The sequence below is a fragment of the Apodemus sylvaticus genome, chromosome 2 (genome assembly GCF_947179515.1).
Source record: "Apodemus sylvaticus chromosome 2, mApoSyl1.1, whole genome shotgun sequence".
Taxonomy (NCBI): Eukaryota; Metazoa; Chordata; class Mammalia; order Rodentia; family Muridae; genus Apodemus; species Apodemus sylvaticus.
In genome coordinates this window covers 19065407-19078169 of record NC_067473.1, presented here as the reverse complement: position 1 = coordinate 19078169, position 12763 = coordinate 19065407, and the positions used below count along the sequence as shown (strand labels likewise).

Here is a 12763-nt window from a genome sequence, read left to right as displayed (position 1 = left end):
TAACCTCTGTGTCATAGTCTCTGCGTCTTCTTTCCCAAGAAAATGTGTACGTTTTCAAACTGAATGGTGGCCTGGTATGATAAAATGAAACTAATAAACTACTTGGCCATAGTGCTGCTAAATTTAGCCAGGTTGGGCGCTGATATTATCGTGTTAAGAGAGCAGGGCTTGCACTGCGGTCACCTCAGCTGCTTCCACCGGGTCTGTGGTTCTTGGAACCTGTGCCTGCTTCTTTCTCCCTTGGTTCCCTCAGCATGCCTACTTCTGAGTTCTGTTGTGCCCTCCCAGTTCCTTGTTGGTTCTCTTGGAGAGATGGAGGTTGGAGCCACAGTCCCTGAGAATTCACTGGATATACAATGTAGTGCCGTGTCTTTGACCTCAAACTTCAACCTGACTTTAATTCAACTTTGTAAAAAATCTTGATATATGTAATGGAGTTACTTTTTTTATTCTGAATTTGGAGATTTTATCCCTCTGGACACACACACGTGCATGCATGTATGTATACACACACACACACACACATTATTTAATGTCTTATCTTGTCACTCAGACATCAGGAAGCCAGATCCTTTCAGAAGAATTTGAAGTTGCGCTAAATGACGAAAAGGCTGCTGGAGGCGTGGCCCCAAATGGCTGGAAAGCACGTGTATTTAGGAATTCTACGAAGAAAAGTCTTAAAAGTTCACGAGCGCATCAGAATAGGTTGGATGTAGAAGCCAATGAACTTGTAAGTTGTTTCCCATGCCAGTAAAGTCTTTGCCTTAGAGTTTTGCTGTTGGAATCCTTGGCCCTGAAGACTACATGACTCTTACAGAGGGCCACATGCTACTTTAAAGAAAAAAAAAATCTAACTTTTTAATGTATTTGACAGTGAGTTGAATGAATGCCGATTAGAAATAAAATTTCAGGGGGAAAACAGACAAAATATAATCTTTGTGCTGAGATGTTTAACCTTAAAATCAAACATTTATATTGATGTATAGTAAATATGTTTGTATTTTATAAAAATAATTTTATAAAGTATAATATTTTTAGTCCAGGGGAAAAAAAGCTAGTCCAGAATGAGTCCCGGTATCAGCATATGATAATAAGAGAAAGGGGTGGTGATTAATTTGCAACACTGGGCCTAGTAAGGAGGACAAGTTCACGCCTTTTCGTTAATGATAACAAAGCTGCTCTACTGAGAAGATGGGGATGTCTTCTGTGTCTATTGCCTTATGATGCTGAGAGATAGGATCGCTGCTAGAGAGGCAGGGCCATCCCATTTGATGATAAAAGTACAGGTTACCTCATAGAGCCTAGCCATAACTGTCACACAGACCCAGAGCTGTCCATGTCCAGAGTTGGTGCCTTACACATGCAGACCAGACCTGCATGGCAGCTGTCGGCACCATGGAGACACCCACCTGTGTGTAAGGTTCGTGCTCAACCCCACGCTAACCGTAGGACGGGACACTCTATTGTATCTAGTTTGAAAGCTTCTTGAGGGTAATAGTCATGCTTTCTCTGTGTCTGCAACACCAAATGGTTGTGTTTGCTATTTGTCTTGATGTTTTCATGTTCCAGGATACAAACGTGCCACCAGTGTCTTTTCTGAAGGTCTTAAAACTGAATAAAACAGAGTGGCCCTACTTTGTGGTGGGAACAATCTGTGCCATTGCCAACGGGGCCCTCCAGCCGGCTTTCTCCATCATCCTGTCAGAGATGATAGCAGTAAGTTTAAAAACATTCCGCAGCGACCGGAACAGAAACTACCCATGAGCTGAAGCTCCGCTCGGCCCCACCAATTCTGGGGTTAAGTAGCTTCAAATTAAACTAAGTCAAAGTAATTCTGTCTTAAAGTTAAACTCATTATGAGAAAAAATGGGTCACCTTTGAAGCACCCTGTTCCAATATTAGTGAACTAACAAAGTATAAGATCAATGGAGAAGGCTCTCTAACTAGTTGTCGTCACTTGGGTGAAATCTGTGTCAGGAGGTGGCTCTTACTTGGTTTTAGGGATGACTGGCACTTGGTTCACAAGGCCCCAGGCCTGGAGGGGAGAGAATGGAGGGAAGGTGAGTCCATGGGCTAGCCTACCCGTAAGCCCAGGTTTCCAGGCACAGGCTGGCGTCCACATTAGACCAGGAATGATCCTTTCCGGCTGCCCTGTGGTTGCTTCATCTATAACTTAAACCTATTTTAAAGAGTGTTTGAGGATTGAGAGTACTTAAGTATCCGTGTGGGAGCATTTCAGAGTGTTTGCCCAGTTGTACGGCCTCAAAACATAGTGCGTTAGCAATGCAGAAGCCTGCAACTAAGAGAGAAAATCCATACTATTCAGTCACTGAATCTACTGACAGATATGTGTACAAAGTTATTCAAAATGTCAGCGTTCATGTTATGTATACTCCTTAATCACCCTCTAATACTACTGGAGAGACATACTGGGTAAGAACAAATTCTCCTCCAACATGCTAAAATGTATTATGCTAAAATGTATTAGTCTTGTGATGTTGGGCATTGATAAACATTAAGACCATAAACAATGAGAAACTTAAAACGACCCTCTGAATCCTATTGAATTTCAATGTAAGACAATTCTTAGCTTTCTTGCAGCTCAAGACTTACATAACTTGCAGCCACAATTTTTTTAAAATCCAGAAAGTTCACAAAATAAACTAAGTTGTGCCTACAAAAGCCAACTTCATTTGTGGTAACACACAGAAGGCAGAAACAGATTTATAATGTGCCAGGTGCTAATGAGAGTTTTTAAAACAGGGAATGGTGGCAAAGGAGAGAGGGCTGGTTGGTGAAAGTCCCCAGAAGGGAAGGTTGAGAGCTGGCACTGGGGACAGAGGAAGGGGAGACATGTCACAGGCCACTGCTGTGCTCAACCTAGTTATGACCTATAATCCCCAAAGACACGAACGAAGGAGGGGGAACAAGGAAATGTCTATTGGGATCATGAAAACATGTGGGCAAACTGGGGGAGGGGCATAGAGGCTGTATGACAAGATGCACACATGTAATGCTCTAGACTGTACACTTAATAAGGGTATGCTAGTTGTACTTTACCATAATCTGGAAAAGCCGCATATTCAAAACCTGTTTTCACAGGCGTGACCCTCAAGCCACCGCCTGGGGTAGGAAGGAGCAGGGTGGATCCAGACACCTATGTTTTAATGCTCTCTTCTAGATCTTTGGCCCAGGGGATGACGCAGTGAAGCAGCAAAAGTGTAACATGTTCTCGCTGGTCTTCTTGGGCCTGGGAGTCCTCTCCTTCTTTACTTTCTTCCTTCAGGTAAGCAGAGGTGATTGTTCATCTACTCAAGTCTGTGAGTAGAGAAAGACCTAACCAGTCTTCGAGATCCTCACACTGAAAGGAGTTGAGGATCTAGTGTGGGCAAGGCTTGGCAACATGCACCCTCCTTCACTGACTGGGAAACTGACCATGAAAACTATGAGTGTCTCTCCAGCAAGTGGTCACTATCATGGAAGGAGACTCGGGCTCATTGGTTGCTAACTGAAAAACAAAACAAAACCAAACAAAACACCAAAGCAAAACAACAACAACAGCAACTACAGTCGAATAACATTCTCTATGTTGTCACTTTCCCTAGTATCAAGTAACTTTGAACTTTCTCCTTCCTAATTGATGAACTATTAGAAAGAGCATCCAATCACATTCATATACTATAGACCTGGCCAGAAAATAAGCTAGCCAAAGCTAGGCAGGTGGTGCACATCTGTAATCCCAGCACTCTGGAAGCTGAGGCAGAAAGATCACAAGTCACAGGTGAGCCTGGGCTACACCATGAGATCCTGACTCAAACAAGACCAGGACTTTGGTGCCTGTTTACTGCCTAACTAAGCTGTCACCAAGCTTCCCGTTCAATCCAGTTGCATGACAGACTTCTCCATCCAGAGTGCCAGCAGGGTGTGACTGGGCACCCAGCATGCTGCTCCTTTTTGACTGTGGAGCCAGAGGCAGCAGTAAGATGGAATTCTTATCTGGAAGTCATTGCCGTGTTAGAAGCCCCTCAGAGGGCAAATGCAACTTCAAACCCGTGCTCACGGGGAAGGGGAATTCTAAACATAAACGAGCAATGGGGTAGCCTGCAGCAGCCTTCCTGCAAAGGCAGGTGAGGATAGGCCTGTCCTAAATAAGGAATCTGTGGAGCAGCTGCACCCCACACACTTATACCCTGCTTAGGCTAGGGTTTAGCAGTGCACACTCCCAAGTTCTCTGCACGGCCTGCACCATCACTCATAGCATTTCTGGATCCCAACCATCCCTCATGCCCCAGAAGCAAGGCATCTCTGGATGTCTCGGGCACTCTCCAGTTTGGGCACAGTTGTTAGGGAGAGAGAAATTGTCTGGCACGGAGGCTTGGAGAGGAAGTGAAACCTAATTGTTGCCTAATCCTGGAGCAGGTGGGGCTGTGCCCGTGGGCTCATTTGGAGTTCGAGAGGAAAGACATCTTTCTTTCTACAGCACAGCAACCAGAATGTGACTCTGCAGGTTTTTGTTTCTTGAGTTTATTATATTGAAAGTGTTAGGCACACATAAAAACATTCTAATTCAACACAGTGTCTTGGTTACTGAGACTCTGCCCTTGAAAGTTACTGAAAGGAGAGAGAAGTCAAACTGGGACTTTCAGTGTCACAGTTCCAAACCTCACAATGACTCAACAGCACCTGCATTTCACGTTGGCTTTTGTTGGTTGACTAGTTGGTCAACATACAGATAAAGTAAAATAGATGTGAGTGTATGTAGTTGTGTCAGGACATTAATGAGAAGCACAATGATCCTGAGTGCTTTTCTCTTCCCTAGGGCTTCACATTCGGGAAAGCTGGAGAGATCCTCACCACAAGGCTCAGGTCCATGGCCTTTAAAGCAATGCTGAGGCAGGTGAGTGCTTTGCAGATGATGCCTGGTGCTTAGATTTAGGACTCTGCTTGCTGTTGTTGGCATCAACCAACGTCCCCTCCAGGACTTCCAGGCGAGGAATGACTAGGATTCTACAAGTTACTGTAGCCAATGACTTCTCAAGGTTTTCCTGAGAGCAGACATTTAAGAGCTCTTTGGCTTATTCTGCAACTATCTGTCTCCATATGTGCACTCATTTCCAGTATTTGTATCTGATCTTTGGATTCTGTAGATGCTGGCCAGTCTTGGAGACTGTGGAGTACCTTTAAGAAGGTGATTGATAGCGTTCATGGTCATCGACCACCATCGATCTTCCAATTAGGTTTTCCCAAATGCTACGAATTGAATTATGTTTTGCCTTGTGCCTGTTTTCACATTAAGTCACATGTTCATTTATTGAAACTTTACTTATTCTGTAAGTTCACATTCTGGGGTAGGTTGCATAGGAAATGTGAAAACATCTCCCACCTTTGAAGAAGAGATCCTAAAGACAGCCAGTTGACTTGAATTGGTCATATTCCTGTTCACAGCGGGCACACAGCAGGCATCACAGTTTTAGCATGTCTGAATTGTTGAATTCTTTGGGAGACCTTCCAAACTCCTGCTATGTGGGAGAAATAACTTTATATGAAAGTAAAAGATCCTGTCAATATTTATAATTAGTATCAAATCTAAGATACACTTTTAAAATCCTTGTGTAGACAAAATAAAAGCATAGCAAGAATTCAACATTTAATTTCCCCATTTACCATTCATAAAAAAGACTTGTCTCTTAATGAGAATGGCATCCTAGGGAGCAGAGCTGTCCGCAGTACAAGTTGTGACAAGTGTAAGCTGTGACGTTTTGGTAGATAGAGCACACACAGGAACTCAGGCTTGGATGAGCTTGGCAGATGAACCCATTCCTTCCCTCGGACTAGGACCCCTTTCTCTGATGGGGAATAGTCAGGACATGTGACCTAGTGTATCTGCAGTGGGGTGCCCAGGGTTGTGCGTGGATTACCACTCTGTATAGAAGGTCTCCCCTGAATTCCAATGCCCACAGTCAAGTTTGGATATCTCTCTTCGCTGAAGCACTTTGAGAGTGCTTTACTTTCGTTGGTTTTAAGTGTGAGCTAATGTAAAGGTGTGTTTTATTCCACAGGACATGAGCTGGTTTGATGATCATAAAAACAGTACTGGTGCACTTTCTACAAGGCTCGCCACAGATGCTGCGCAAGTCCAAGGAGTAAGAAGATGCTCTGCGAGTCTTTCCTTAAGACAGCAAGCATGGCTTTGCTCCATCTACTGAGATGCTTTCAGCTGGGGCTGGGGGTGGGGTAGAGAGGAGAACTCAGTGGTGGAGCGCTTGGCTCGAGTGTGTAAGGCCCTAAAACAGTTTTACAAAGATCCTTTGAATTGGGAATACCAGAACATCCAGATGAAACTAACTAAACTGACTTGAACCGAAAGGGAAAGTTTAGACTTCAGGTAGACTGATCTGCTGACTCCATACAGGCATCAGAGACCCAGGTTCCTTCTGTCTCTATGGTGAATGCCTCCTCAGTGTTGGCTTCTCGGGCCTTATTTCCTAGTTGGCAGCCAATAGCAATTAGCACTAGAGGCTTCTTCATTTCCCACCTCTGAAAAGGACATAAATCTGCACCTCATTCATCAAAGAAAGCCCTTTCCATAACTCTTGTTGTAACAGGTCGTAAATCACACGCCCAAGCCTGAGCCAATAGCTATCTCAAGAGAAGGCTGTTCTCCTGCCAGCGTAGGTCCCCGCCCTGTGAGGTTCACTGATTTCACAGGAAAAGAGAAGGGAAGGAACACACAAGAGAGTTGACAGCAATGTCTATGACAATGATCCTGATTTTTTGAACTGTACGACAACTAATTCATCTTTAGTGTTTTGTGGTTGACAGTCTTGTAGGAAGTGAATACTTGGTAACTTGGTTTCAAGGAGAGTGTAAATTTTGGTCTGAACAATTGAACCAAGTGGTTATTTTTTTTTTCAAGAGGTTATTTAAATACTGGCATTGTGGTTGGATTCCTCTTTTGAAAGGTTCATGTCCTCGAAGCTTATCAGTACAGTAGGTGATTCCATGGGCTGGGGGGATGTCGAGCCTTGTGGGGTAGGCACAAGCTGTGGGTTTGTTGAGAGGGTGAAACTCTTCACATTCTGAGTAGGAGCCTAAACCTGGAGCACATGGCCTTGGGAGTTCACTCAGCTGCCGTATTCTTTTTCTCTTGCAGGCCACGGGAACCAGGTTGGCTTTAATTGCACAGAACACAGCCAACCTTGGAACTGGTATTATTATATCATTTATTTACGGTTGGCAACTGACACTTCTGCTGTTATCGGTTGTTCCATTCATTGCTGTCGCAGGAATTGTTGAAATGAAAATGTTGGCTGGCAATGCCAAGAGAGATAAAAAGGAAATGGAGGCTGCTGGAAAGGTGAGCTAAGTGGGCGCCGGCTAACAGAAGGGCTGCTTGTGCACACGCCTCGGCTAACAGAAGGGCTGCTTGTGCACACGCCTCGGCTAACAGAAGGGCTGCTTGTGCACACGCCTCGGCTAACAGAAGGGCTGCTTGTGCACACGCCTCGGCTAACAGAAGGGCTGCTTGTGCACACGCCTCGGCTAACAGAAGGGCTGCTTGTGCACAGGCCTCGGCTAACAGAAGGGCTGCTTGTGCACACGCCTCGGCTAACAGAAGGGCTGCTTGTGCACACGCCTCGGCTAACAGAAGGGCTGCTTGTGCACACGCCTCGGCTAACAGAAGGGTTGCTTGTGCACACGCCTAGTTTGATTTGTCACGTTACACACTGCAGCTGATAAGACACGGTCTGTGTGGAAATGGTCTACTCTAGTGATAATGCCTGGAACTGAAAATGAGATAATTCTTGTGACATTTCTAGCTTTCAGACAGAACTTGTTATAAAGATCTTCCAGACTGCCTGAATGCATTTCATCTTGACATCATATTCCAGCATCATTGATAGAATAAATGTCGCTGTTTTTACAAGTATAAGACAGAGTACAGAGTAGTGCATTATCTAAGATCAGAAGATTCCTTGTACCTGTCCCCCACCCTGCTGATTTTTTATTGTTAAAGTTAGCCCCACCAGGTGGCAGTAATTCCCTATTTTATAGTTCTAATTAACATGTAGTGACAATTGAGATTGTGTGACAACATTGTTATTATTGACTTATTCTTAATATCTTCATGGTCACCCCATGAGGTAGATGATAATGCTACCTCACTTGTGTAAATGTATATGTGTGTTTGCACATACTCATGTACACACTCAGGCCAAGTGTGCAAGACCATAGAAGTGCATTGAGTGTGGTCCTTTATTGCTTTCTGCTATTCCTTGATAGATGATCCCTTGATAAACCTCAGTCTTACCGTTTTCCTTAGAAAGGTTGGCCAGTGAACTCCCAGCATCTGCCTGCCTCTGCTCCTGACCACTGGGCTGGCAGGCTTCTTGTATGCATGCTGAATATTTGAACTGAGGTCCAGGTCCTTTCAGAGCAAGGACTCTTCATTTTTGCAAATGCGGAGATGTGGACAGGAAGTGAATCCAAGCCAAAGCTCGGCACTGGTCTCTCCATAGGTATCTAAGTATGTCTGAATCTACATATAAACATGCGATTTGCAAGGCAGGCACATACAGATGGTAAAGCATACATCATCCTTTAATGAAAAATTAGGAAGCAAAGCACATGGTTAGTATAAACTCATAGTTACTACGGCACCAGCCTTAAAATTCTCTCAAAAGCATCACTGCAAACACTTTCGTAACAACTGTGTATGGTGGGAAAGATGGTGTCTCCACCTTATGAAGAGACAGGCTTTGGTACTGAGTGACAGTCTACCTGTGTGTGACTGACATGAGAGGGTAAGAGTAAAGATGGTGTGGTGGCACATGCTTATACACTCGTTACCCAAGAGTCAGAGGCAGGAGAATTGCCATTACTTCAAAGCCATTCTGGGTTACATAGCAATACACTATCATAAAATAAAACAGGCAAACAAACAAACAAACAAACAAAAAAGGAAACAGACTAGGATTGTAGTGAGATGTGTTTCCACTTAACCAGTTCTGTTCACTGAGAGATCTGTCACTTCCTCCCATAAGTGGCCCTGGCTGCCATTCCATGGGGTCAGGGTTTCCCCAAACATTTGCCATTTTCCCAGGCCTGGCCTTGTCCTGGAATCAGAGGTCGTTGGAAACCTGCATGTTGTGGGTCCTGGGCTTCATTCTTGTTTCCAGATGCTGAATGTTTTCTTATGTACTGTTTTAGGTGCTATAGGGTATCATTTTCTTCACTCTGGGTACCACAGCCTAAAAATAATAATAGCAACAACAAAACCAACCAACCAAACAAACAAACAAACAAATCCCCCTAAAAAAGCAGTTCTGTCTTCCACCATCTTGTAGTCCTTTGAGAACATGATCATAATGAAGATACATTTTCCTTCAGCAAATTATACAAATAAAAATATCTTGGATTGACCCAACATAGTGACCATGACTCTACTGAGAGAATTAATATTTTGCTAGCAATGGAAATTATCAAAATTTGACAGAAGTATGGCAGTGAGAATTGAGTAGTGTTTCAAACACACAAAAGCATTCAGTTCTCAATCTTGTCCTTCTGTTCATACCATATGATGCTGGTGAGAACTCTCTCAGTTCCAGTGGCCATTCTGTCTTGGAGAAACGAAGTGCTATTCATGATGCTGCCCAGGTTTCTTCATAAACTTCCTAAAGCTGCTATCTTGGGGATCCGTGAATGAATGGCTTATGAAGCAGCCTAATGTTAGGTTTGAAGAATTGCATATATTTTTATCCCCAACAATTCAATCATGGTTTAATTTTGTCTTCTAAACCAGCTGTTGGTTCATTGGTACAATTGGGGTTCGTTTCTGGTGTGGTAGGTAGCTTATGATCCTTTGAAGGTACTTGGAAGGCAGATGAGAGATAATTTAAGACCAGTGGGGTATACATGAGTTCTACCTGTGGAGCAGCACAGTGAAACCGGGCTCAGAGAAGAGAGTGGGAACCTGGATGAACTACTCACCATTGCTTGATCAAAGGATATGATCTTTTACTTGGGCACAGATTTTTATTAGTAAAGTATATCAGTCTCATTTCAATTTTCCAAGTAGATCTTCTTAATATGAGCTTAATATATTGCTGGGCAGGAGGAGGAAGATGGCAAAATAAGATTATAGCTATAAATCATATTTATATATATATAATATAATCCTCTAAATATAACATTAATATATACACAGCCTACTATATAGTTCCATCAAACTGTCCTTTGTGATCCAAATAACAAATTTATATCATGATCATCTTGACTAGATTCCATTTACTGAGCTAGGAGCCTGTATGTCAGAACTAGACCACAAAGTTAATCCATGACCAGAAAATCAAGGGTTAATGGTAAACTTGTTTACGACTGGTTTCTCTATGTGCAAAATCTCAAAATAGACAGAGCAGCCAGTGCAATTGGCTAAGAGCAGACTTGGCATCAGGTGGCCTCGCAGTCCTCATGCTCTGAGTTCATTCTGAGGCTTCAGCCCTGTGGGGAACCCCCTCTGCACCTTACTTCCTCCTCGGTGAAAGCAGGAGTAACACTACCCTACAGGATTGTCCTCAGGCTAAAGGAAACTGTGTCCTTCAATGTGGCAACATTTCGGCTGCTTCTACTATTAGATTATTATTGCTATTTTAAAGATAGAGTTTTTTAAGCCTAACATAAAAAATATCTTTCACCTACTTACAACAGAAAGCTGAAATACAAGTATTGAAGCTGATGAAATGAAAACACAAAATTTAACATCTGACATTCCTGGTGTTGACGTGATTTAGACTCAATAGCTAATCACTGTCAATACTCAAAGGGTGGTTTGGCTATAAGGATTAAAAACAAAACAATAAACCTTCTGGTTGGCTTGGGTTAAAGTGATTTGCTGTAAAGGATGTATTTCAAGTGGAGACAATAGTGTGCTGTCTGTCTCTTAGACCCACAGGCTATATTGCCTCTGAGTCTCTCTGTACATGTCTTTGTCTTTTAGGTACACAAGCTGTATTGTGTCTGAGTCTCTCTGTACATATATCTCTGTCTCCTAACCCACAGACTGTCCATAGGCTGTAGTCTCTTTAAGCCTCTCTCCATATCTCTCTTACTCTTCAACCATCTGCATTCTGCTCCCCAAATGATGGCTTCCTCTCTGACTCCACAGGGCCTTCCAAGAGGTACTTCCTTCAGCTCCAAGAAACCAAGTCTGATTAACCAGATTCAGGCATGCTTCCTTCATTTAAATTGCAATATAAGGAAGTTTAATTCATTTCCAGTTGGAATCTCCTGCTTGTGGGCAGACTGCTTGTTTAAGAAAGGGTGTACCCAGGGTGAAAATGGCCATAATTTCCAATGACCTCTAGAAACCATTGCTTAATTGTGTCTAATAGACTCCACCCTAGAGAAAGCAAGGCCACTAAAGAGCTGTAACTGAAGTGACTGCCTGATGGCAGGGCCCTACGGTCCAGTCTGGGCCTCAGGCGTCAGCTTCCGTGAGCACCAGAGACTTAGCTACTCTACTGGGCACAATCCCAGTGCCGGTTTTATTAGAGACCTAATCTTAAAGAACATATTCTATCTTTTGATTTTATTGGAAAGAATCTGAGACACATTTACTTGACACTTATAGCACATCTGACTGTTATTTTTTAATTCAGAAATAAAAAAATTGCACTTCTAATGAAGTTCTTTCTGTTACAGATTGCAACAGAGGCAATAGAAAATATTCGGACTGTTGTATCCTTGACCCAAGAAAGAAAATTTGAGTCAATGTATGTTGAAAAATTGCACGGACCTTACAGGTAATAAACATACAGTTGCTGCATACCTACTGCTTTCCCAGGGCTGTGCTACTGTTTCTTAAAAGCATTAGACATTTCCGCTTGGAACCATGATAATGACCCTTGTACAGTAATTACCTCATCAGGTCCCAGGACTCGATTTCATTTCTATTGTGAACATAGTATGATTAGGTCTCTGAGGGCTGAGAGTCACCGAGCATGACAACCCAGTCATTTCAGAGTAACCCAGCTGGGTGGCTCTGGGTGAGCATTCTCTGAAGGAGCTGTCCAGACTTTTGTTTTCTTTGGTATGTAGGTGGATTTTAAGTATGTACTATTTTCTCATTACTTTCTGGAAGATTTAGAACCCCAAAGAATGAAAAGCTGAAAAAATTATGAATGTGATCATAATTTAAAGACTGAAAACGACTTCATAATGTTAAGTGCAACATTGTATCATAGTGTTTAAGTTAATGCCAAAATAAACATAACACTGTGGTAACAGTGTGCAAATGATACCTCCTGAGTCAGCATAAAACTTTGGTCACAGTGTGCATACACACCATGATGCCACCCAAATCCCCAGTACAATGAATTTTCTTTGCCAAATACCTCCAGATTTGAGAGTAAGGGAATTACTATGGATGGATTTAGAAATCTGATTGAGTATAGCTACAGTTCTAATTAGAAACAACGTAAAACAAAAAGCTAGATCCTCCAAGCAGGATCTAGCTTGGAGAACCTTGAGTGTATATCGACACAAACATCAATCATCCAACTTCTGTGAAACTGAAATGAGTTTTAACACGTGACTATAGCTGTTTCAGGACCTGTAATAAAATGTCGTGTTCAGATAATTCCAATGTTATCCTAGGTATTTTTGACACAATTATTACACGTTACGGTTTGAATATATGAATTGTTAAATAATGTACAATATCAGTTATCATTTGAACATCCACCATGTGCTAGGTACTATGATG

The 12763-nt window shown here is 42.7% G+C and overlaps 1 protein-coding gene across 4 annotated transcripts in view; it reads left to right on the top strand.

Moving 5' to 3' along the window:
* LOC127678298 (phosphatidylcholine translocator ABCB4) overlaps positions 1-12763 on the top strand; it is a 58920-nt gene that overhangs the window by 34125 nt on the left and 12032 nt on the right. For all 4 annotated transcript variants that reach the window (XM_052173144.1, XM_052173142.1, XM_052173143.1 and 1 more), the window contains 7 exons: positions 554-730; positions 1570-1716; positions 3182-3286; positions 4820-4897; positions 6060-6143; positions 7154-7357; positions 11701-11801. In XM_052173144.1, coding sequence (XP_052029104.1) covers positions 554-730; positions 1570-1716; positions 3182-3286; positions 4820-4897; positions 6060-6143; positions 7154-7357; positions 11701-11801 — 896 coding nt within the window. The remainder of the gene's footprint in view (positions 1-553; positions 731-1569; positions 1717-3181; positions 3287-4819; positions 4898-6059; positions 6144-7153; positions 7358-11700; positions 11802-12763) is intronic.